The 24,000-nt window shown below is 43.1% G+C and overlaps 3 protein-coding genes and 1 long non-coding RNA gene across 4 annotated transcripts in view; 3 read left to right on the top strand and 1 right to left on the bottom strand.

Annotated features, from left to right (window-relative positions):
- Positions 1–2,205: 2,205 nt before the first annotated feature.
- vsx1 (visual system homeobox 1 homolog, chx10-like) lies at positions 2,206–6,009 on the top strand (the record flags this gene model as incomplete). The annotated part of the gene is made up of 5 exons (XM_084376339.1): positions 2,206–2,638; positions 3,528–3,603; positions 4,146–4,269; positions 4,915–5,095; positions 5,694–6,009. The coding sequence occupies 5 exons, from the start codon at positions 2,206–2,208 to the stop codon at positions 6,002–6,004; spliced, it is 1,125 nt and encodes a 374-aa protein (XP_084232465.1). The 3' UTR covers positions 6,005–6,009.
- Positions 6,010–6,919: 910 nt separating this feature from the next.
- Positions 6,920–7,758, bottom strand: LOC311271019. Its single transcript, XR_014624332.1, has 3 exons — positions 7,673–7,758; positions 7,106–7,164; positions 6,920–7,010 (listed from the first exon to the last, which is right to left on the bottom strand). It is a non-coding gene; the product is annotated as an uncharacterized lncRNA (long non-coding RNA).
- On the top strand, positions 7,229–12,029 carry LOC311271003 (uncharacterized protein). The gene is made up of 5 exons (XM_084376325.1): positions 7,229–7,766; positions 8,821–8,971; positions 9,098–9,153; positions 9,242–9,308; positions 9,984–12,029. Exons 1-5 carry the CDS (start codon positions 7,629–7,631, stop codon positions 11,189–11,191), a joined length of 1,620 nt encoding a protein of 539 aa, XP_084232451.1. The 5' UTR covers positions 7,229–7,628; the 3' UTR covers positions 11,192–12,029.
- Positions 12,030–16,620: 4,591 nt separating this feature from the next.
- The window catches only part of acss1 (acyl-CoA synthetase short chain family member 1), a 19,774-nt gene continuing 12,394 nt past the window's right edge, over positions 16,621–24,000 (top strand). Inside the window, exons 1-5 of the mRNA XM_084376313.1 lie at positions 16,621–17,003; positions 19,283–19,379; positions 20,729–20,928; positions 22,604–22,779; positions 22,941–23,093. Of these exons, the coding sequence (XP_084232439.1) occupies positions 16,679–17,003; positions 19,283–19,379; positions 20,729–20,928; positions 22,604–22,779; positions 22,941–23,093 (951 nt within the window). The 5' untranslated portion in view covers positions 16,621–16,678. The remainder of the gene's footprint in view (positions 17,004–19,282; positions 19,380–20,728; positions 20,929–22,603; positions 22,780–22,940; positions 23,094–24,000) is intronic.

Here is a 24,000-nt window from a genome sequence, read left to right as displayed (position 1 = left end):
ATTAGGGCCAAGTTAGTGTTTAATCCCTCAGGATTGACTGCAGGCTGGCAGGCAGCGAGTGTGTGTGTGTGTGTGTGTGTGTGTGTGTGTGTGTGTGTGTGTGTGTGTGTGTGTAAGAAGGTAAAAATGGTCAACCGGTTTTAAAAAGCAATTAGAGGAATGTGCTTATCAGAGATAATTAAAGCAAATTTGGCTGTTTTTAAACTCTGTAATCTGTTTTTATGTTTTATTGTGACGTCAGAGTTTCACTGAGTCCAAATCAACGGAGACGAGATTAAAGATTACAGCTGGAATCACTCGGATGAGACTCCATTAATGTTATTAATGTGACGACTCGTTAGTCCAATCAAATTAAAGAAAACGAGCTTCAGACTGGACTCAACGTTTTGTATCATTTAATATCAGAGAATAACACAAACATCATCTGTAAATGAAATATATCAACATTAAATAACATTAAATGATTATTTGTAACGTTTCACAGCAGATTAATGAAGCAACAGGTGATTTCATCATCTGTGAAGCTGTTTATGATCTTTTAACGACTTCAACAACAATAACAAAGTAAAATAAACATTAAAGATATTATAATGACGTAAACAGGAATCAGATTCATTCAGTGTGTTTCTCTTCCTGTTGTTTTATAATAACATCATTTTCATATTATATTGTAAATTTAAGTCTGGTGGTGAAAAATAACTAAGTACTTTTTTTAACAGAATTTTGCAGTACTTGTACTTTACTCGAGTATTTCATGTTCTGTACTTCTACTGTACTTTTAACTCCACTACATTTATTTTAAAACTTTACTTATTTGGTTCTGATCAATACAACAAAATATAATCAATAAGTTAATGATTATTTGTAAAGTAAGCAAGTAATTTTGGTTTTATTGTTTTTATTTGTTTTTATTTTCTTTGTAAAGAACTAAACTGTAGATAAAAGTTCTGTATAATAAAGTTTATTATTATTATTATTATTGTTAATAATATTATCACAGAATGAGATGAAACTTTATTGATCTTCACAAACTGAACAGCTGCAACATTAAAGTGATGAACGGATCAATTATATCTAATAATCTTATATTTAATGATCAGCTGTTTCCTGCTGCAGCACGACTTTTACTAGTTTTAATATTTTGATTCAAATACTTTTGTTGTTTTAGTAAAAACACAAAACACGTTTGAATGCAGTTTTTTTTTTACTTGTAATCGAGTATTTATACTCAGTTACTGTTACTGATGTCACTTTATATCAACTGTAAACTTCTGTATTTTATTGTTTTAGCCTCATTTCTTGTTTTTATTTAAATAAATATATTTAACCTGAATATTTGATAATTTACAGTTTAATCTGTTTGTTGTGTTGATGTGTTTGTGTTTGTGTTTGTGTTTGTGTTGTTTTAACTGCATGTTAAAATTAAAACATTTAAATTCATCCAGATGTTTAAAAACAAAATGGATTCAGAATCAGAAATCAGAACTCTGTATCATTAACTAAACAGCTGCTCGATCAGATTGTTGAATATTTGTAGTTTATTATTATTTTCTAACGGAATTATAATAATATAATAATAAATATATTCTGATAATGTTAATAAATAACTTTACAAACGGCAGTTTGTTTCATGGCAGATCATTAAATGTGGAGACTGTAGAGCTGTAATAATAATAACAATAATAAAAATAATAATAATAATGTTAATAATAATAATGTAAATAATAATAATAATGTAAATAATAATAATGTAAATAATAATAATGTTAATAATAATAATAATAATAATAACAATAATAATAATAATAATAATAACAATAACAATAATAACAATAATAATAATAACAACAACAATAATAATAATAATAATAATAATAATATTAATATTAATAACACAGCACCACAGTGCGCGGCGCCGCTCTGTCAGCTGCTCTGATCGAAGATAAACAACATAAATTAAAAAGTCTCTCTTCTGCCGCTCAGAGAAAATCCTGATCGGATTGAAGGAAATTGGTGCAATTAATCCTCCGGGATTGAGCGCAGGGAGGCCACGCCCCCCCGCCGCTCTCACTTCTGATTGGATGCTGCTGTGATCCCCGGGGACCGGGGCCACATAAATGAGCCCGCCACCGGGACAGTCCCGGTCTGTCCGTCATCTTCATCATCATCGTCACCCTGTTGAGCGGGAGCACAGTTCTGGTTCTGATGAGCAGCATGTCGGCTCGGGAGGACGTCGGAGAAGAGAAACCCAAAGTCAGGATGTTATCTCCCGGATTTGGGATCGACAAGTCCCGGCTGCACGGCTCCGGGTTCCGGTCCAAAGGCTTCGCCATCACGGACTTGCTGGGCCTGGAGTCCGACCTGCAGGTGCGGCAGCAGCCCGGCGCTCCTCCGGGTTCGGGCCTGTCGGCTGCGGGCTCCGGGCCCGGGCCCGAGCCACAGGGGCCCGGCGGCGGCCTCGGAGGCTTCTCCTTCCCGGGAGGGTCGCTGCCGCTCGGCCTCGGCTTCCTGTGCAGCCTGGCGGCCCAGCAGCCCGCCGGGGCGCCCTGCTTCCTGCCCGGACACCTGCCGCTGCTGCAGGCCCGGGCCGACAGCCACTACCTGCAGAACCTGGAGGCCCAGAGGGACGCCTACTCCGGTACGGCTCGGCTCGGCTCGGCTCGAGTTTACAACCTTTATTCACTTTTTAGTCCAGGTGTTTCAAGGAGCAGCTGCTGACCTGAAGCTGGACCTTTGTCACTTCGGTTCTGTTCGGATTCGCTCGGGTTTTAATCAGTTCCTCTTTTTATTTAATCTCAGCAGAACTTTTACTTGATTTTACTTTTATTTATTTAAACAAAACATCTTGTGTCTATTTTTCATGTGTGTTTCTTTTCGTTTCGTTATGTTCGGCCCGGCTCGGCTCGGCTCGGCTCGGCCCGGCCCGGGTTCCTAAACGTGTTAAATGTATTTTTAGTATTTTAGTATTGTTATTTTAGGCCTAACCGAGTTGATAGCTGCGACTTTTTATTTTTCTGTAATTCCGGTTTTTCTTCGTCTTTTAATCTGTTTTCTCTTTTAGTCTCTGATCAAATTAATTGTATTTCAGTTCGGTTCAGTTCGGCTCAGTTCGGCTCGGCTCAGGTTCGTTTATGTGAAACCATCAAGTTTAGAGAAATCCGTTTTTTGACGCTTCATTTGAAAAACAAGAAAAAAACCAGACTTCTATAAATTAATTGAAGATTATTTGTTTTTATGTTTTTTAAATCTTTCAAACTATTAAAATGATTAAATTTGATTTAATGTAATTAGTTTAATTATAGATAAATTAAACACAACATGAATCAACAGGTGTCAGAAAGTTGTTCGCGTCATTTCACTTAATTACATCAAATTCATTATAAAGAGTAAATAAACGGATGAATCTTCATCAGACTTCAGTTTCTTGATGATGATCTTCACCCCTGATGATCGATCACGATCAATAATCGATGACGGTGATTTTTGGTCTCATTGTGTTGTTTGCGTGTCTCGTGTTTGTCCCGCAGATGAAGAGTGCCTGTCGGACCGCAACGACTCCAAAAGCTCCGCAAACTCTCAGAAGAGGAAGAAGAGGAGGCACCGGTGAGAAACACAACCAGCTTTATTCTGAAAATCATTTCCGGCTGCACACAGCTTGTCTACTGATGTGAAATTAAAACTGAAAACTTGTTTCTGCCACAAAATGTTTTAAAGACAGTAAAAATGTTTAAAATCTAAATAATTCAGACATTAATTAATTCATTAATATTAATTAATGTCTTTTATTGTGAGTTTATTGTGATTCTTCTTAAAATGAAGATCAACAAGCAGTAACATATATCTGACATTAAAAGTGATTTGATCCTCAAACAAACATTAACAGACGATCAAGAGGAAAAAACAAATATTTAAAACAAATCCTACAAGAAAATGTGTTTTGAATTCAAACTGTGGCTGAATAATTATGTTTTAAACACATTCTGCAGAAATATTTAATTTTCTGACTTTTAAAAAATTCAGCAGTTGGAATAAACTCATATTTGTGACATCAGACCTCCATGTTGTCTGTCATACTGTCCGTCAGTGTCTCAGTCTCATGCTGCTGCCCTCTGACCTCTGACGTCTGACCTCTGTCTGTCCTGCAGGACGGTGTTCACCTCCCACCAGCTGGAGGAGCTGGAGAAAGCTTTCCATGAGGCTCACTACCCCGACGTCTACGCCCGAGAGATGCTCGCCATGAAGACGGAGCTGCCCGAGGACAGAATACAGGTGAGACGGATCAATAACTGATAATCAGCTGACAGCTCACAGCTGACAGACACAACAACACTGCAACATGTATTTAGTCTGTTAATCAGACTGACGCGAGCTCATGAGGAAGAACAAGCCAAAAAGACAAAAACCCACAAAAGTCATGAGATCAGATCGTCATTAAAACCTACATTTATAATGGAGGACCTGGTTCCCAACATGTGGCTCATGGACCCTCCAGTGGGTCACAGGAGAACCTGGACGGGTCACAAGATGATTATTGACGAGAACAAAAGAAAAACATTTTGACGGTCCAGCTGCTGTCCCCAGTGTCCTGTCCCCAGTGTCCTGTCCCCAGTGTCCTCCACTCATCACCTATTTTATAACTCTCTCCTCGTCTTTTCTCTTTTCTTGTGAATTGTTGGATAGCGTGCAGTTTCATTGTTCATAGTGACAATAAAGATTATTCTATATTCCATTTTACATTTTTACATTTTTCTACAAAACATATTTAAAAAACAATATGAGAAGTTTGAGGTAAAATCAGTCTAAAGTAAAAAAGTACATTTAAAGCGACTTCAAATTCATTTTGTAATTTATTCAAATGTTAATAGAGTTTTTGCATAAATATTAAATGTTGTGTGTTTGCTCATATTCTTCCAGGTGTGGTTCCAGAACCGCCGGGCGAAGTGGCGAAAGCGTGAGAAGTGTTGGGGTCGCAGCAGCGTCATGGCGGAGTACGGCCTGTACGGGGCGATGGTGCGACACTCCATCCCGCTGCCCGAGTCCATCCTCAACTCCGCCAAGAACGGCATGATGGGATCCTGCGCCCCCTGGCTGCTCGGTGAGCCGCATGCACGTCAGTGCCACGCACATGCACCACACCATGCACCAATACACACTGAACACACGCTGATACACACTTTAATGAATATTAGTTCATTACGATACAAAGAAATTATATTCCAACACACATCTCAGCTCAGAGGAACATTTGGCCTCATTCTTCAGTGAAAGTCAAACACTGAAGATCACAAGCTGCCATCAGTGACATCATCATGTACACGGCCAATTATCTACAACTTATAATCTGAGGGATCAGTTTCAGATCAATCAATAAGAAAGTGATGGACAGCTGGTGACAGTCAGACGCTCAGCTTAGACTCCAACAGAAGATAATAAATCAACAGTCGACAGGAAACTACATCCTGTTATTGATAACGTCTCTGAGCCTCTAAACTGTAAGCTAATTGTGCTAGCTTGTGATGCTACAGTGACTTCCTGTTTACATAATTGATTGCTCTGCATTGGACGGTGCTGCAGATGTTTCCTAGCAACAGATCTACACATTAAAGTTGTAACTAGCGAGACATTCAGCAATAAGTTGTGTAATGGATGTGTGAGGTGCAGACTGAACTGAATCTGTGTCTCCGTCCTCACAGGAATGCACAAGAAGTCTTTGGAAATGTCCAAAAAGTGTTCCAGCCCTCCGGAGTCGGACCCAGCCCGCTCCGACTCGTTCTGCGACGTCTCAGAGCGACGCGGCGGCGGCGACGCTCGAGAGGCGGCGCACGAGGTGGAACAGGAGGAGGAGGAGGAGCTGCTGGAGATGGAGGACGAGGACATGGAGGAGGAGGTGGCCATCGACCTGTCCAGCTCCTCCAAACAGCAGCAGCAGGAGGCCGGAGGTTCAGTGAGGTCCGCCTCCTCGCCACGGCAGCAGAGCGGCGCCGAGTCGGACGAACACAGCTGAAGGCGGGAGGAGGAGGCAGACGTGAGGCGGCGGCAGCAGCACAGAGATGTGATTGGCTCTTATTTCAGGGCTCACAGGACAGCCAATGATGGAACAGCCCATAAAGCTTGAAGGGAAGTCTCTGAATGCTACTCAGTGTTAGCATGCTAACATGTTAGCCTTTGGGTGCTAGTTTATTCTGGCAACAACATCTCTGGTAATATCAAATTTTTAAAAAAGTTCAGGGGCAAAAACACGTCTATGCTGATATTTTGAGGGATTTTCAACGATGAATCAAAAGTGACTTGTAAGTTAAATGTCCGTTCTGCTGACGGACTCTGCTGACACAACGCCGCCGCCGCCGCCGCCGTCAGACGGACCTCGATGAATCGGACCGTGAACCGTTTGAGGATCCTGTACATGCTGATGTCTCTGTCTGTGTGTTTATTATTGTATTGTACTGAGAATATGTTTTATATCCTTGTTTTTCTGAACATAAGAGACTATTTAATGTTTTATTCCCGTCGGTTTTTGTGTGTTTTATAGTTTTGACTGTCAAGCACTGATCAGCCTGACTGAAGCTGTGAATGAATGTAATTTATTTAAATCTAATATTTTAAAAAGTTGGTTTATTATTATTATCATCATTTATGTACAGGTTGGTGAATAAAAACAAAGTATTTTTTGAATCACTGGAAGTTTGATTTTGATCCTTCAACACAACTGAAACACTGCAGATATTTTCATTTCATTAACTTGTGATTAATCAGGATTAATGAGCACTGACGACACTAAAGTGGGCGAGCTCACAGGCCCGTCCTGCAGCCCACACGCCGCTGTCATCAGTTCTGATTACATCACTGCTGGTCAGACAGTGGCCGGTCAACACTGATGCTCACACTGACGAACATCGAGACGGAGGCCTGTCTGCAGCAGCGTTTGTTTGTCACTAACGTCCAGTCTGAGGTTCACGCTCGTCGGCTGTTTGCTCCTCAGAAGGTTCACACACTGTTTCAGGTTTAATGACCTGAAGGAGGAAATCAACACCTGTAAATATCTTTTATATCATTCACACGACATGATTATAAAACGAGTGAGTGAGTCCTCATCTTGTTCACTCACAGGTCACTGATGGCTTCATGTGTCTTACACCATTGTGACGCCATCGCCTTGACAACAATCTGTCCACAGAGACACACAAACAACACAACATCAACACTTGCAGGCCTGGATGTGTCTCAGTGTTGGTGCACTCAGCTGGTCTGTTGATGATATCAGTAATTAAAGATATCTCTCAAAAGAATCAGTCAGCTTGTGAGATCATAGTTTCAGAGTTGATGTGAGATGATTAATCACAATGTTTCTGACAAATCAACTTCTTAAATTCAACGTGAGAAATAAAACAGGAAGTCAAACTGCAGCTGAGGCTGTTAGTGGATGTGAGGACGTGTTGTGTTCTCAGTTGGACCAGAACTCCATTACATAAAGTCTAATAACGCAGATTTAATAAACAATCTGTTTATTTGTTTTGATGGCTTCAGCCCACCGGCGGGCCGTTGGACGAGACAACTACGTCACTTCCTGTATCCTTGACGTGAGCTTGAGCCGTGTTTTTGCTAAGCTAGCCCACTGCTAACAGCTAAAGATGTTAACTATGGTCGATTTAATCGCTTTTAAAAATGAACTCACGCTCATCGTGAATAACTTGGCCAAGGCGGTGGTGACGGAGATCTTCAGCGCGGCGGAGAAAGTGTCGTTAGACAAACAAAACCCTGAAACCGAGGTGAGCTACCGCGGCTAACGGAAGCTAACAGCTAACCCATGTTAACTCTTTCGGCTCCAGGGACTCCGCTGCAGCCACAGGTGGTTCTGTTCGGGATGGAGACAGAGGTTCTGGGGTTAATATAACATTAGACCAGACTGAGACTGAGACTCTTAATCCTCATACTGTTTCACCAAACTCCATTGAAAAATCATCCAATTTAAGCATGTTCAGGTTGTTCGCTAACCTGTTTACACCGTTACACATAACACGATATTATAACAAACAATTCAACTTTTACCGCATAAAAGTTGGTGTTAAACGCTGTTTGATGAATCTGACACGGAGCAGAAACTGTCAGTAACTAGTCTGCTACAGTTCGGCATGTTGTGTGTCAGGACTGATCGATAGTGTGACTGTTGACCTGTTGATCAGTTAAAGTCTTCCTCTTAAATGTGGTTTCTGAACATGAAATCTCTGAAGTCTGTCAGATTTGTACATTTTCTCAGTTTTTATGTTTCTCATCTTTGGGTTAAACTTAAAGACATTTGAGGAATTATTTGAAATTGTGATAGAAATGTTCACTGTTTTGTGACATGTCATAGTTTAAAGGATTATCTAGTAATCAATAAAGATCGGTTGATCTGTGGGGTGTGGGGGGCTTAAAGATTAGCTGATAAACCAAGTAATCCTCACTGGCAGCTCTGCATGTAAACTGATATTTATAGACGCTCATCTCATCATGAAAATAATAAAAGGACAAAACTATAAACATGATTTTTGTGGTAATGTCACCTTATTGTTGATCAACGTCACATTACATCCTGTGCAAAATAACCCAGTTTTTACTGTTTACCTGACGTTAAATGACTCGTTATCAAACCCTTTGAAGCACAAAAATAAAAATAATGATTTGTGGTAATCAGGAACATGATATTTAATGAATACTGGTTTAAAATGCCTCGTAGCAAAAACAGCATTACATTTTCAGATATCTGAACAGAATTTATGATGAGATTTTGCAATAAAAACCTGTCAGTGTACAAAGTTTCAGTGATTTTTGTCGTTCTTTCAGGAAAAGTTGAGCTCTCTGGTCGACAGTTTGTGTGTTGAAGCTGTTGATAAAGTCCTGAAGATCGTCCAGGTGGCTGCTGTGACTCCAGGACACCTGAAGGATCCTCCTGAGTCTGAGGAGAGCGGCGAAGGTTTGATGAAGTCGACAGAAGGTGAGCTGAGAACACAGAAATCCTCTTTCATGAGACACACAAGCAAACAGTGTGACGCTGCTGTTGGACAGAGGGAGCTGTGTTTGGTTTAAAGAGGTGATGTTTTCAGTGTTTTCTGTGTTTCAGGTGAAGACGGAGGTGAGCGCCCCCCCGCAGGACAGACCTACATCCTGGTGTACGGGGTCAGTGCCTGAATCCACAACAACAGTCAGAAAATCAGGATTTTCCTCCGAGAACTGAATCAACTGAACTCTGTTTTCTGTCTTGTAGAGCGCTGCTGTCGACTCCAAGTGTCTGCTGGTGTCACTGCAGAGCGATGCTAATGCTAATGCTAACGGTGAGTTGATCTGACTGACAAAGAAACTGATCCATTCATTAAACAGTCCGACATTTTGAAAAGTTGATTCCAACATTAAATGCTAATTGTTAACTCGAAGTTTACCGGATTTGGTTAAATGTTAGAAAAAACACTTTGTGACCGCAAATTTATATATAATATCATATTTTATTATATTAGCAGCTTAAGACACATTTTTCCCTCAGGAGGTGGTTGAGACCAAAATCAGAGCTAAAAGAGAGAGAATACTGGACTGAGACTCATCAGGTGACACGAACATGATGAACACCTGAAGGATCATGTTGATCTGTGACTGGATGTGGAAATAAGCAGCTGTTATCTACGACGTTAGCCACAACCACTCTAACATGATTATATGTCAGATGATGTGTTTTCAGCTTGTTCCTCCAAATGATGTTGGACAAACCTTCACCATGAAAGTGAAAACGCTCGTATAAATGATTCTTCAGCGGCCATTTGGGTCGGTCCTGACGACATTGACAACCTGTTACATGATTCATATTATCATGTGAAGCTCCGAGGAACTCCAGAGCCTCCACACACTGCTGGAGTCGTTCTATCTTGACGAACAGAGATGGACACAACTAAAAATTAATCACTTAATCGATTATTATTGTCATGAATGAACTTGAACTGTCTTGTTCTTTTTCGCAGGTGATACTGAAACTGATTCTTCAGGTGAAGCCACAACTCTCCACAGAGACTCCTCCCCCTCCTCCCCTCACCTGCAGACTGATTTCCTCGATCATGAGTACGCTAGGCTGTCCTCCCCGCCCAGGGCCGCCTCATCAGTGGAGGGCGGAGTCTGTGCAGCACGCAGCAGGAAACTGCGCCGCAGCCGGCAGAAGAAAGGCACCAGCACGTCTGAGACGTCAGAGCTGACAGGGAGTCACCACCAGTGTCTGCAGTGTGGGATGCTGTTTCCAAACACACAGCGACTCTCTGACCACGAGAGGAAGTCTCACCCGGTGTGCTCAGCGTGCGGGACGGCGTTCACCGGCATCCTGAGGCTCCGCGAACACGAGATCAAAGAGCACGGGCTGCTGCCGTACACCTGCGACTACTGCCCCAAGAGGTTCAACCACAAAGCTCACCGCAACCTGCACGTGAAGGCTCGGCACACTGGAGAGAAGACCTGCCACTGCGACATCTGCGGGAAGGGCTACTCCTGCGTCAGTGTGCTGAAGACGCACAGGATGACCCACTTTGACAAGACGTTCATCTGCGACGTCTGCGGGAAGAGCTTCTACCACGCCTGCCACCTGACGCGCCACAAACTGGTGCACCAGGAGATGCGGCCGTACCAGTGCTCCACCTGTGGCAAGGGCTTCACCCAGGCCGCCAACCTGCGCAGCCACCAGGTGATCCACACCGGAGAGAGGCAGCTCTGCTCCATCTGCGGGAAGAGCTACCGCTGCCTGAAGAACCACATCATCAGCAAACACTCGCACGAGCTCCCCGCTGATGAGCTGCCGGCCAGAGACACCATCATCACCTGCGAGGTGTGCGGCAAGAAGTTCCCCAATCCGTCGCAGTTTAAAGTTCACCAGCGGAGCCACACGGGGGAGAAACCTTTCCACTGCGATATCTGCGGGAAGAGTTACCGTCTGAAGGAGCTGCTGAGGGACCACAGGTACACCCACACCGGGGAGAAACCCTACAGGTGCACCCTCTGCTCCAAGACCTTCAACCTGGCCACCAGCTACATGAGGCACCGCAGCATCCACACCGGAGAGACGCCCTACAGCTGCCTCGACTGCGGCAAACACTTCCGCCTGCTCACCTTCCTCAAGGCTCACCTGCAGACCAAAGCTCACCTGAAGCAGACTCAGCAGAGGCAGGTGGTCGCCTCTGACCTCTGACCTCTGACGTCTGACCTCAGGAGGATGAGGACAGCTGATACCTGATATGTGACGTTAAGTAGCACTAAACCTAATGAATCCAGTGTCGTGTCCCTTTAATAAACGGGATGAGATGTTGTTTTGGTTGTTGGGATCAGCTGATCAGCTCTGTTGTGTTTGATATTTGTCGTCTATCGGCAGATTAACGAGGATCATTAAGAGTCATGAAGGTGATTAAATCTATTGTCCGAACACAAAGGTGGGATTAACGCTTGTATACATCCTTTAATCTGACCTCTGCTCCGGAGAAAAACACAAACAGTGAGAGCTGCTGGATTACAGACAGGAGCATCACTTCATCTGAGTGATGTCGACCAGATTAAACACGAGTCAGAGACGTTCGTCAGAGGTCAGAGGTCACTGAACAGCAGGAGGACGAGGAGGAGGACTGGTTCTGACTGGGAACAAACTCACACCAGCAGGGAACGAGTATTCAGGTACTTAAATCCTGCTACAGTAGAAGTAGTGGAGTACTGTGTGATCAGAGCGTCGGACCGTTAATGACCTTGTTTCCAGCTGCTGACTCGTGTTTGATCTGCAGGTTTAACATCAGCGTTCACGACAAACAACAAACTAATCTGATCCAGCAGCACTAATTTAATCTGCTCAGACTGAAAACAAACAGCTTGAATAAGGAAAATATCATAAAACACACACTCATGCACACACACACACACACACACACACATTCATCTGGATGTTTACTGTTGTATGTTTTCAGTGTTTGTTCATTATGTTTATTGTTTTATGATTATATTTATGTCTGTTTGTTTAATGAAATATGATTTTATAGATTGTTTGTGTGTTTCATTTTATTTTGTTGACAACAGCTTCGGTCTCTGGTTCGTTTGTCGTCTTCGGTAGATTAGTTATCAATTAATCATAACTGGATTGTTTTAGTTTGATTTATTAGTTAATTCTCTCTCATCAGTATTTTGATAATTAAGTTCAGCTTTGATTAAAAACATGTAAATTTGACATTTAATAGAATCAATATCAAACTGATCAAACTGAATGATCCAGATCTGATCCTGCAGTTCCTGAGCTGACCTACAGGAGGCAGCAGGCATCAGAGCAGGACGCTGAATCAATAATGAGCATGTTTATGATCACGTTCATGATTATTGATTTATCTGAACTTTCTGTTTTAATTTGATCTTTTTATCACGACGACATGAATCTTTGTTCTGATTATCGTCTAAAACAAACTGCAGGTTTATTTCATTTCATGTTTAAACTGTTGCATTGTCAATTAATCTGCTGATCATTTTCTGGATTAATCGATCGGTTGTTTGATCTATGAAATGTCACAAAGTGGTGAAAAATATTGATCAGTGTTTCCTGACAGACTCAACTCAAACTGATTCATTGATTATCAAAATAATTCATTTAATAGTTGACAACTAACTGATCAATTGTTGCCGTTATGATTGATATTCTCACTCCACCACATTGATCTGGTGGCTTGCTTTCTTTTTCAGACTCAAAACATGAGATGGACTCAATCAATCAATCAATCTTTATTTATGTAGCACCTTTCAAACAAATCAAAATGCAGTTCAAAGTGACAAAAACATGATATTAATAAACAAAATGGACTAAAGCACAAGGATCATAGAAAAAATAATATTTTCTCCACTTTTATCTGCAAATTTTAGAGAATTTCTAAAAAAATTATTTATTTCTGAAAATAAACTGAATGTTTGTGGTTCGACTGTGAGCTGTGTTGGGACCCACAGATGAAGTCCTTCACTGTGGATTTCAAAATGGACTCTGAACTGAACTCAGATTCCCAGAATTCCCACACACCTAGGTGCAAATTCAGCTTTGAGCTACTATTGGTCAGGGTGACAGACCCCCTCTGATCAGGTAGTCAAATCTCCAGCTCCTCCCTTTGTTCCCTCTCTTCTGCACCTCTCTCCCCACGGGGCTTCCTGCCCTCAAGCTCTCTTCTCCTGGACTCTTCTGGGCCTGACAGCTGCAAGCTTCATTTGCAGCAGGCCCAAAGAACTTCTCACTGCAGCAACACGAGGTCCTGCTAGTATTCCAGATCAGTTAGCACCAGCAGCTGCAACGCAAAGCTTACCAGCTAACACCACAATCTGAGGAACACCAAAGCCAGTTAGCACCGAGCTGCTTTCCCTGCAAAGGAAAGGAGCGACTAGTTTCCTCCATCTGCTGTCTTTCGTCAGATCTTGCACAGCAAGAACAGTATTGTTCAACACTGGGATTACAACCTTCTCCTGCTTGGCTCATGGGCCTAGGAACCACCAGCACCTTTTCTTCAAAGACTGGTAACGTTGAACTGGGCCTAGATGGCACACAGCATAGCATAGCACGGCTAAGTACAGGACTGTTTAACTCTGGTTGATGTGATGCACATGTGTTCAGTGTGTGTGTGTGTGTGTGTGTTCACTGTTTGGTGTTATTGTGATCTCACACAGACTCAGGCTGTGTCTCAATTCAGGGGCTGCAGCCTTCAAGGACGCGGCCTTTGCGGCCTACGAAGGCCGGGTCCTTCGGAGAGACCTTGAAGGCCTCGTCCACCGTTGTTAAACGGGACGGTCTAGCCTTCGGAGTATTTCCTGGTTGGTCATCAGAGATGCATTAAAGTCTATTTTGGTTCAAATCTATCAAACGTGTACATTTATTTGTGTGTGTGTACAATGTGTCAAATCTAAATTGAATCATCAACATTACAAAATAAACATGAACCCATTGGTGAATAACAACTATATTTACCACAGCATCACCAGCGTCACGTGTTCTAACTGAAAGTTAACATCTGGAGGTTTTATAGTCCCCTGAAGTTTAACATATCTGGCGTTGGATGTTCAGATGAGTAAAAACCGAGTATAAACCCATTACTTAAATTTGAATGTCATGTCTGCGCCACTTGATGTCGCCATTTTCTCTTGCTTCCTCTTCTGTTTCGGGACTGAGCAGCAGTGCACAAAGGATCTTGGGATATGTGAGGCCGCGAAGGATGGTAGCGGTGCGTCGTCCGAAAAGAGGGAAGGCCAGGCTGCATTTGAAGGAGCCTTCGACTTGGACAGCCTTCGCGCAGTGTTGTGACGTAATTGGCCTTCAAATGCGCCCTTCGTGGGCTGCAGCCCCTGAATTTGGACACAGCCTCAGAGTCTTTACATGCAGCTAACCATCTTCTATAACCTGACACCACATCACACACACACACACACACACACACACACACACACCCCAGCCATGTGTGTGTCCTGTAAGTTGAATTCCTTGCTTAATATTTGATTTACTTTATTATTGCACACAATTTTTGTTGACATTTTTGAACCTATGTTAATCATTTTGTTCTCTATTTGCAGAGCTTAAACCGCACATCAGAAACCTTGTAAAGAAATCTGCAAAGAAATGGAAAGAAAATAAAACTGCTCTGCTTTTTGAACCTGACTCCTGCCTCATCTATGGGTCTCTCAGACATACTTCAGCCTACCCAGTAGCCCTGAGGCTTCACATTTAACACAAACCGAACTCAAACGATCGACAGAAAGTGAAGAAATCTGCAGAATGTATCAAACTGAAGAGACATCGACTGAAGTTAGCTCGCTAACCAGCTAGCTCCAACCCTTACTGCTCCAAAGCTGCAGTGAAAACACCAGCGCTAACCTGGTGCTCCAAGCTTACATTTCACACCACTACCTGCATGGCTAACTGAGCTAACTAACAGCAGCTACAGTTGGCAGCAGTTAGACAGGTGGCTGATTTTTACATACTGCACCTTTTTTAAATAAATATTTTGATAAAATGAATATACAATTAAATGAAATCCTAAAAGATAAGTCAGATAAAAACATTAAATGGAAGTAAAAACATTTTAATATTTTTTTTAATAAAAAAGTTTAACTGCCAAGACAACAAAATGCAAAATGATCCCAACATAATAATAATAATAATAATAATAATAATAATAATAATGATGAAAATAATGATAATAAAATAATAATAATAATAATAATGATGATAAAAAATAATAATTATAATGATGATAATAATAATAAAAAGTAATGATAATAATAATAATAATGATATAGCCACAAGCGGCAATCTGCGGGTTCTAACCTCTTTCGTCCCAAAATTAATCCTGAATTGTATCTTCAGGAGGACGTGTACGAAAAATTTCAAGTCACTAGCACTTATGGCTTGGTGGGGAGAGCCTTTCGAAGCTAACACTCTATGTTATAGCGCCCCCATTAGGCCGATTGGGATCAAATGTTTTGAGCAGCATTTGGACGTCATTTATACTCGACGTACCAAGTTTCGTGTCTCTAGGTCCTTCCGGCTCGCCGTAAATGATTAAAACGCAAACAATGACGGTTAATGAGGAACAGGCCACGCCCACTTTCACCCATCAACATGGCAGTCAAGATATTAGTTAATAGTCACCCCTAGAGCATGCATACGAAATTTGGTGAAATTCCGTCCAATGGTCTTTGAGATACGCATGTGTGGCATTTATAGCGCCCCCTATAGGTTGAGCTCAAAATGCTTTGGTAGGCAGATTCCCAGTCCCGTTGTGGACCTGCCCACCAAGTTTTGTGATGATAGGTCAAAGGGTGTAGGAGTTATGGCCAATCATTTCTAAGCTCCGCCCATTGCGAACATTCATTGGTCCGTGGCGGCCATGTTTTTTGACCAATCTGGCTCATTAATGAAACGTGTATTTCCACACACACACACACACACACACACACACCCCCCCGGAGGCTGTATACCAACTTTGGTGTTGAAAGAGTCGATCTGTCAAAAGTTTTATTCACTTTACTGTTTTTCACATTATGCAAATTAGCAAGACATTAGTCAGGCGGACCTTCATGGTCCAATGATATTTTCTGTCGAGCACATCGAGCTGGACTTGTGTGTCAGATTTCAAGTCAATCGGACTTACGGTGTGAGGGGCGTGGCCTTCTGAAAAATACATTTTCAAGCCTTTTTACATTACAATTACAGCGCCACCATGTGGCCGACTGGGCTCATATTTTAATAAAAGTTGATGCACATCATTTCCAATCACTGGGCCAAGTTTCAAGTTTCTGGGCCATTCCAGCTCACGGGAATTTGAGCTCAAGCGGCAGACAACAAATAATAATAATAATAATAATAATAATAATAATAATAATAATAAACCCCTTCCGGGTTAGACCCTAATAAGGTCCATTAAAGAGTCACAATGAACCAATAAAAACACTGGGACTAAAAGTCGAACAGACACAAGGTGAAACATTTTAAACTTATATTTCTGTGATAAAGAAATGACGTCATTATCTTTATGAATCTTGTTTAATCTGTCGCTTCTTACAGGAGACGTCACGTGACTGGTTTGGCGCCACACCTGAGCACACCTGAGAGAGAGAGAGAGGGCTGCTGTGAGGTGTGTGTGTGTGTGTGTCTCACTTCTGGACGCACACACTTAACATGGCTGCAGTTCAGAGCCGCAGGGGGACCAGACTCTTCTGGACCCGGCTGAGCCGCTGCAGGACCCCGGGACCTGCTCAGACGGGTCCACACAGGTTCCTGTCCTCCGTGTCTGCTCCACCTCCACCGGGCACCTGGAGCTCCGAGCTGTCCCGGCTGTCCCACCGGGACCTGTACCGGCTCTCCGTCACGGATCCGGATCAGTTCTGGGGATCCGCCGCCGCGGACAGACTCCGCTGGGCGGAACCGTTCAAACGGGTCCGGGACTGCGAGCTGAGCAGCGGGAAGATCAGCTGGTTCCTGGGAGGGAAGCTGAACGTGTCCGGTGAGATGATAAAGTCCCAGATTATCGATCAGCTGGTAAATAAATATAGTGAAGTGAGAGGTAGTAATTGTTCTTTCAATAATTATAATATTAGAAATATATACGTGAATATACAGTGTGTGTATAAATATATACATGAATATACAGTGTGTGTATATATGTGTATATAAGTATATACATGAATATACAGTGTGTATATAAATATATACATGAATATACAGTGTGTATATAAATATATACATGAATATACAGTGTGTATATAAATATATACATGAATATACAGTGTGTATATAAGTATATACATGAATATACAGTGTGTGTGTATATATGTGTATATAAGTATATACATGAATATACAGTGTGTATATAAATATATACATGAATATACAGTGTGTATATAAGTATATACATGAATATACAGTGTGTGTATAAATATACATGCTAAAATGTAAATGAATTCTAATGAGCAGTGACGTTGAAGGTTGAACTTTATGTAACGATGTTTATCAGAACATGTTCAGAACTCAAAGGTTATTTCTCATCTGTAGTTTCTGATGCAGAGAAAGTTTATTAAAGGTGCAGTCAGTCAGAAAAGTTGATGTTAGAGACTCAACTGGTTAAATATTGACGCAGCGGTCGGGTTGGTCTGGTCGGTCTGGTCGGTTACGTCACAAAGCGTCAGTATTATATATATATATACCTGACTGAATGAAGCAGTTCTGCCCCGATCAGTACCGAACACATTATTGAGCGTCTGGACTCGTAACTGAAACACCTCAGTGTTTCCAGGTGTTTTACTGTGTATGTGATGAAGTCGTGTGAAGCCTTCGTGGACAAAAACGATCAATATTCCAGCTCACGCGAAGATACCGTCAATCAATTGTTTCCTGTTGTGTGCTGGAATATGGACTCTGTTGGTCCAGTGTGGTTTGTCCTGAACCAGCTGCCCAGAACAGAAGCACTGCTTCTTTATTGTCTCCAGAGGAGCTGTGTGAGTCTGATCAATGTCCTCAAGTGATGTCACCTGAGTCATCAAGTGATGTCACCTGAGTCACCTGAGTCACCTGAGTCTTCTTCTTCTTCCTCAATCTAAAGTGTGATTTCCATATTTCCAGCCTCCCAGCAGCCCAGGAAGGACGCTGACTTGATCTTCATCAAAACACTGTGAACAATGTGACTTAAAGTATTTTGGGGGAATTTGATGCCTTATTTTGAAAGGTGACAGGAAGTGCAGGGACAGATGGTTAACAAAGGTTACAGCAGAGGATCAAACCTGAGATGTTGCCGTCATGAAGCCGGGCTGAGACCAGAACTATGAACATTAACTTAAATCATTTAATCACAAAATTCAGACAGCACCAAAGTGATGACAACAAAACTGACCCGATGCTGTTCCAACACTGAAGCTGCATTATGGATACAACATACAGACGTTACAGTCTGACATGTCCAGAATAACACTGGAGATAAATCCTGGTGGTGCTGCAGGACAGACAGTCGCTGTGTTACAGTTTGTGTTCTGTGTCTTTATCCTCTGTTGTTTTTCACTCTGATAATAATCCAATAATGTTCCAATAACGACAGCTGGATGATTTGTATTGTATCAGATCTGATACCGGAGGATTTTTTTCTCTTGTTACATAAATTATTTTGTAAATCTGCTGCATGAGACACAAACAGGATATCAGTCTTAAATCCATTTTAGGATTAATGTTCAATCACAGAATAAATGAAGACAGTGTCCATCAGACTCGTGTGTCAACACGGCCGACAGGACGACCATGATGACGATGATGATGATGATGATGAGTGTTTGTGGTTTTCAACACGACATGTACTTTATTCTTAGTTATAAGATACAGAGGATCAGAATACAGAGAACAACATGTGATTTACTGATATTTAAACGCTGAAGCACTGTCTTTTTGGACCATTACTTGTTATCACCAGACTCCCTTAACAAATGTAGTGATTTTAAGAGTTGTTGAGTTAAATCAAACTTTATAACAGTTGTGAAACTCTGTCTCTGACTAATTCTAAATCACTGGAGCTTCTTTTGAATTCAGCATTAAATCAAAACCTGAAGTTGTTTGTTTCCTTGTAAAAAGGGAAAACAACATTTATTTGAAAACAAAAAAAACTGAACCTGTGTCTCAGAAAAACGGAGGAAATAATACGTTGGACCGATGATCGTTTAGGGCGTTTTCTGTAGAAATGTACTGATAACACTGTAAACACTGACTCTCACTGAACACACACACTGTCTGTCTGTCTGTCAGTAAACTGTCTGGACGTCCATGTTGAGAAACATCCGGACCGAGTGGCTCTGATCTGGGAGCGAGACGAGCCTGGCACTGAGGTGAAGGTCACATACAGGTACGAACACATAAAAACATCTAATCTACACCAGTTCCTGATATCAGCCCTCTATGCAGATGACACTGATCTTTATCTTATCAACATACTGTGTTTTCCTGAAGTCATCACAGCTCCATAAATGTAAAGGGATGTGTTGTAGTCTGTGCAGAAACAAACTGAGCCAGTCTCTGTTGTAAACAGGATCCAAATTATGACCTGGTTTTCTCTAAAGGTGAGATAAACAAATCACCTGACCACTGTGTGAGAATTTACAGTTAATGCCTGTTTTGAATGTGTAACACTAAGAACTTTGGGATGAGGTACCTTCATTTATATAGTAGAACATCACTAAGGGCGCTTTCACACCGCTAGTTCGATTATTGGGTCCGCACCAGGCAGTAAAAGTGTTACAGTGTAGCACACAGACTGCGGTGTGGTCCGCGTTCACACATGCAAACGGACCAAACTTGGTCTGAATGACGTTTCTTCATCTTCTGGTAGAAATAAGCGCCAATTTGGACTTTCACAATGGAGCGACATGTTCGTACACTGCTACTTGCGCTGGTCCTTGCTTTTTATATTGTACAACACCTGTGTGTTGATCGGCTGTGCGCCGGTAAACACAACACAGCTGGTCAACACAGCACACTATGATAGAAAAGCGCAAGCATGTTCTGCTGATTCTGACCTTACAACCCAGTGGGCTGCCTCTGTGGTATGCAGAGGAGGCAAAAGTAAACTACTACAGATCGATTTTTAACCGTGATGTGTTTCAGGGCTGCGCAGTCGCACTCGCAGCCTCACAAGCGGAGCAGTGCAGCGCAAACCTGGTTTAACTGAGTGGCTTAGGAATCACCAAATGACTTACTTTAACAAATTTCGTTAGTTTATTTCATGAAGATTTTTATTTTTATCACTTTTATGAGGATCACAGTCAGAAAAAAAATACATAGCCTAATTATGTTAGTAGCAGCTGCATCATAAGGATATCCACGCAGCACGCATACTAAGCTTTAGCCTATAACCTATTCATCCTCAACAGCTGGGTCAGATGTGTGGGTCACGTTTATACCTGAGTTGGTCCAGGTTTGCGCTCTCACCAGAGGGACCGTGCGGGATCAAGCGGACCTGGACCACCCCTTTTTGGAGGTCTCGGTCCGCTTGATTTAGTGCGCACCCGAGTGCGATTGATGCTTTCACACCGACGAAAACGGACCGAACTAAGAGCTTTTGGTGCGAATGGACTGATCAGTCTGATTAGTGAAAGCTCCCTAAGAGAAATTAAGTCAAACAACAAACTTAGGACAGGAAACAGAAAATTACTACGATGAAGATGTAATCATCATCTTCATCATCCCGTCCCAAAGAGAGCTGCTGGAGACCACCTGCCGCCTCGCCAACACCCTGAAGAACCATGGGATCCAGAAGGGGGACCGGGTGGCCATCTACATGCCGGTGTCACCGCTGGCGGTGGCGGCCATGTTGGCGTGTGCTCGTATCGGTGCGGTGCACACCGTGGTGTTCGCCGGCTTCAGCTCAGAGGCTCTGGCAGGGAGGATCCAGGACGGTGGGTCTTCTGTTTTATTCACCTTTTTCTTTTCACTCCAACACAGTCAGAGGTTTATCGGAGCAGCATCGCGTGGACGTTAGAGGAAGTCGTTTGTTCGCAGCGTGAACTCCGTCTTTCAGTCCAGTACCCCTAACTCTTTGGTTCAGACCGAAATGTCTCAACAAAGGTTTGATAGATTGAGCTGAAATTGTAACCGATCTAAATAAACCCCATGTGACTGTAGCGTTCAGCAGCAGTTTGTGAATGACAATAAATGGTGAAGCCGTCAGTGTGTGTTTGCACTCAGACGAGACAGGATGAGTGTTTGGATCGTTTGTTTAGTGCAGAAACTTTAACTAGTTGAACAGGATTCGTTATTTCTCAATGTTTCTCTATTTCAGCTGTTAATTTAATAAAGGAAATATGGAAGAAGACATTTTGGTCGCTGGTCAAACACTCGGTGTGGTCTCAGTGGAGGACAGCTGACTCAGAGCTGCTGTGTGAACTTGGACTAAACTTTGTGTAGAGTCATTGTCCCTCCTACAGCTGCAGCAGCATGAAGGTCGACCAGCAGGAAGCTGTTTACTTTAATTTATATTTGATTTGCACCATGTTGAAGACACTCAGCCTGTTTCCAGCTGATGAGAACCGAACCTGTCGCCGCCTGTAGTGAAAACCTTCCTGTGATTCAAACAGCAGCTGGTGTTGGTTGAGGCAGATCTGTGGAGGTCGGACTCGCCGCTCAAGGACTCGTGTGTTTTGGAAACAGTCGCTGGCTTCAAACCCAAACATGGTGCTGACACGGTGACTGAGCAGCACGAGCAGCAGAGCATGATGGGACGGGAGCGACTCTGTCTGTGACTTCAGGATAGTTAGAAACAAACGAAGATGTTTTATCACCAAACTGTGGAGATTTAAAGTTTACTGCAGGACCTTAGAGAAGAGAGACGTCAAGTCAGGACACTGTTTGTGTGTGACAGCTGAGACACAGAGCAGTGTCCTGTCTCCTGCCCTGTGTCCTGTCCTGTCTCCTGTTTCTGTCTCCTGTTTCCTGTGTCCTGTCCTGTCTCCTGTCCTGTCTCCTGTTTCTGTCTCCTGTTTCCTGTGTCCTGTCCTGTCTCCTGTCCTGTCTCCTGTCCTGTGTCCTGTCCTGTCTCCTGTTTCCTGTGTCCTGTCCTGTCTCCTGTGGAGAGGAGGAACACATGAAACACTGATAAAGAGTTTAAACAGCCTGTTAAAGGGGCAATAAGTAAGAATTCAGTTATTAGAAAAACAAATAGGGGTCAGCATGTCACCAGAGTAATAGCTAGCTGCTGCTAACTGTAGATGCCGTCAGCTGTTTAGCTTGTTTAGCCGTGCATGTAGTGATCCAGAGTGAGAGCTTGGAGGACCAGAGGAGTGTTGGTGTTTACACTGATAGCAAAGGAGTTTTGGATCATGGCGGGACAGGGCTAGCTTGTTAGCATGCTAATAACAGACAACTCTCTGCATCAAATATATCAACATCAAGTTCCTTCTTCACGTTCTGATGATGATTTTCTGTGTGTGAACGTCTGCCGACAGGAAACTGATCACATGGTGAAGTTTCATGTTTCAGGTGACAGAAACCAGTCGAGTCTTTAGTGTCAGTCAACACATCAAACACTGATGCTGTGAGACGTGTGACTGAAGCAGGTGTGTGTTGTGTCCACAGCTCAGTGTAAAGCCGTCCTCACCTGTAACGAAGGTGTGAGAGGCGGCCGAGTCGTCCCGCTCAAGTCCACCGTGGACGCAGCGGTGAGGAGCTGTCCCACCGTCCAACACGTGTTCGTCTCTCAGAGGACAGAAAACCCAACAGAGATGGGACCGCTGGACGTCCTCCTGGAGGAGGTGAGACACCTGAGACACACATGAGACACACCTGAAAAACACACACACGTGATCGATGGCTGATCCTGACTTATTGATACATGATGGAGATTATTGATCAGGTGTCAAATACACAGTAGTGGTCGTAGTGTCAGTACTGTAGTATACGTTGTATATTTCAGGTGATGTCCTCCCAGTCTCCAGTCTGTCCCGCGGAGCCTCTGGACTCTGAAGATATCCTGTTTCTTCTCTACACGTCGGGCAGTACGGGGAAACCTAAAGGTGTCGTCCACACGCAGGCTGGATACCTGCTGTACACCTCGCTGACTCACCAGGTACACACAGGAAACACTCAGGTGAACTTTTATTTTGAAATCTGTGAGTTGGACTGAGACCGGGCTGTGCTCGGTTCACGCCTCACAGGGTTGTGATTCAGGTCGCGTGTTAATGAGGAAGTGAAGACAAAGGAGAGCAGTTACACAACAGGCCGAACAGAAAGGCTGCTGTTTGTCCTCAGAGGGAGGACGGGGACGAGGACGAGGACGAGGACGAGGACGAGGACGCAGCCCTGAGGCCAAATCTGCCTCCAAAGCTTTAAATTAGCTTTTTTCTGATTGACAAGAAGAAACATCTGTTTTCTGTGTGTGTGTGTGTGTGTGTGTGTGTGTGTGTGTGTGTGTGTGTGTGCAGGGATTGACATGTTTATGATGATAATTGAGTAAAAACATAAACCATAATAACCCCCCCCCCTCACACACACACACACACACACACACACACAGACACACACACACACACACACACACACACACACACACACACACCTCCATCACTGCCAAATATTTATCAGTGCTAATTTCTAAAGCAGCTTAGCGTGTGGGGCTTTAGCTCGCTGGTTGTTTGGACGAAACAACAGAACAAAAGCTGCTTTATCTGCAAAGACAAGGAGAGCTGGGGCCACGCCAGGGCGAGAGAGAGGGGGAGAGAGGGGGAGAGGGAGAGGGGGAGAGAGAGAGAGAGGGAGAGAGAGAGAGGGAGGGAGAGAGAGAGGGGGAGGGAGAGAGAGAGGGGGAGGGAGGGGGAGAGGGCGAGAGAGAGGGAGAGAGAGAGAGAGAGAGGGAGGGGGAGAGAGAGAGGGGGAGAGAGAGGGAGAGAGAGAGGGAGAGAGAGAGAGCTGGGGCCACGCCAGGGCGAGAGAGAGGGGGAGAGAGGGGGGAGAGAGAGGGAGAGAGAGAGGGAGAG

The sequence above is a fragment of the Pagrus pagrus genome (genome assembly GCF_965226575.1).
Source record: "Pagrus pagrus genome assembly, chromosome: 15".
Lineage (NCBI taxonomy): Eukaryota > Metazoa > Chordata > Actinopteri > Spariformes > Sparidae > Pagrus > Pagrus pagrus.
This window is presented reverse-complemented; position numbering and strand designations above follow the sequence as displayed.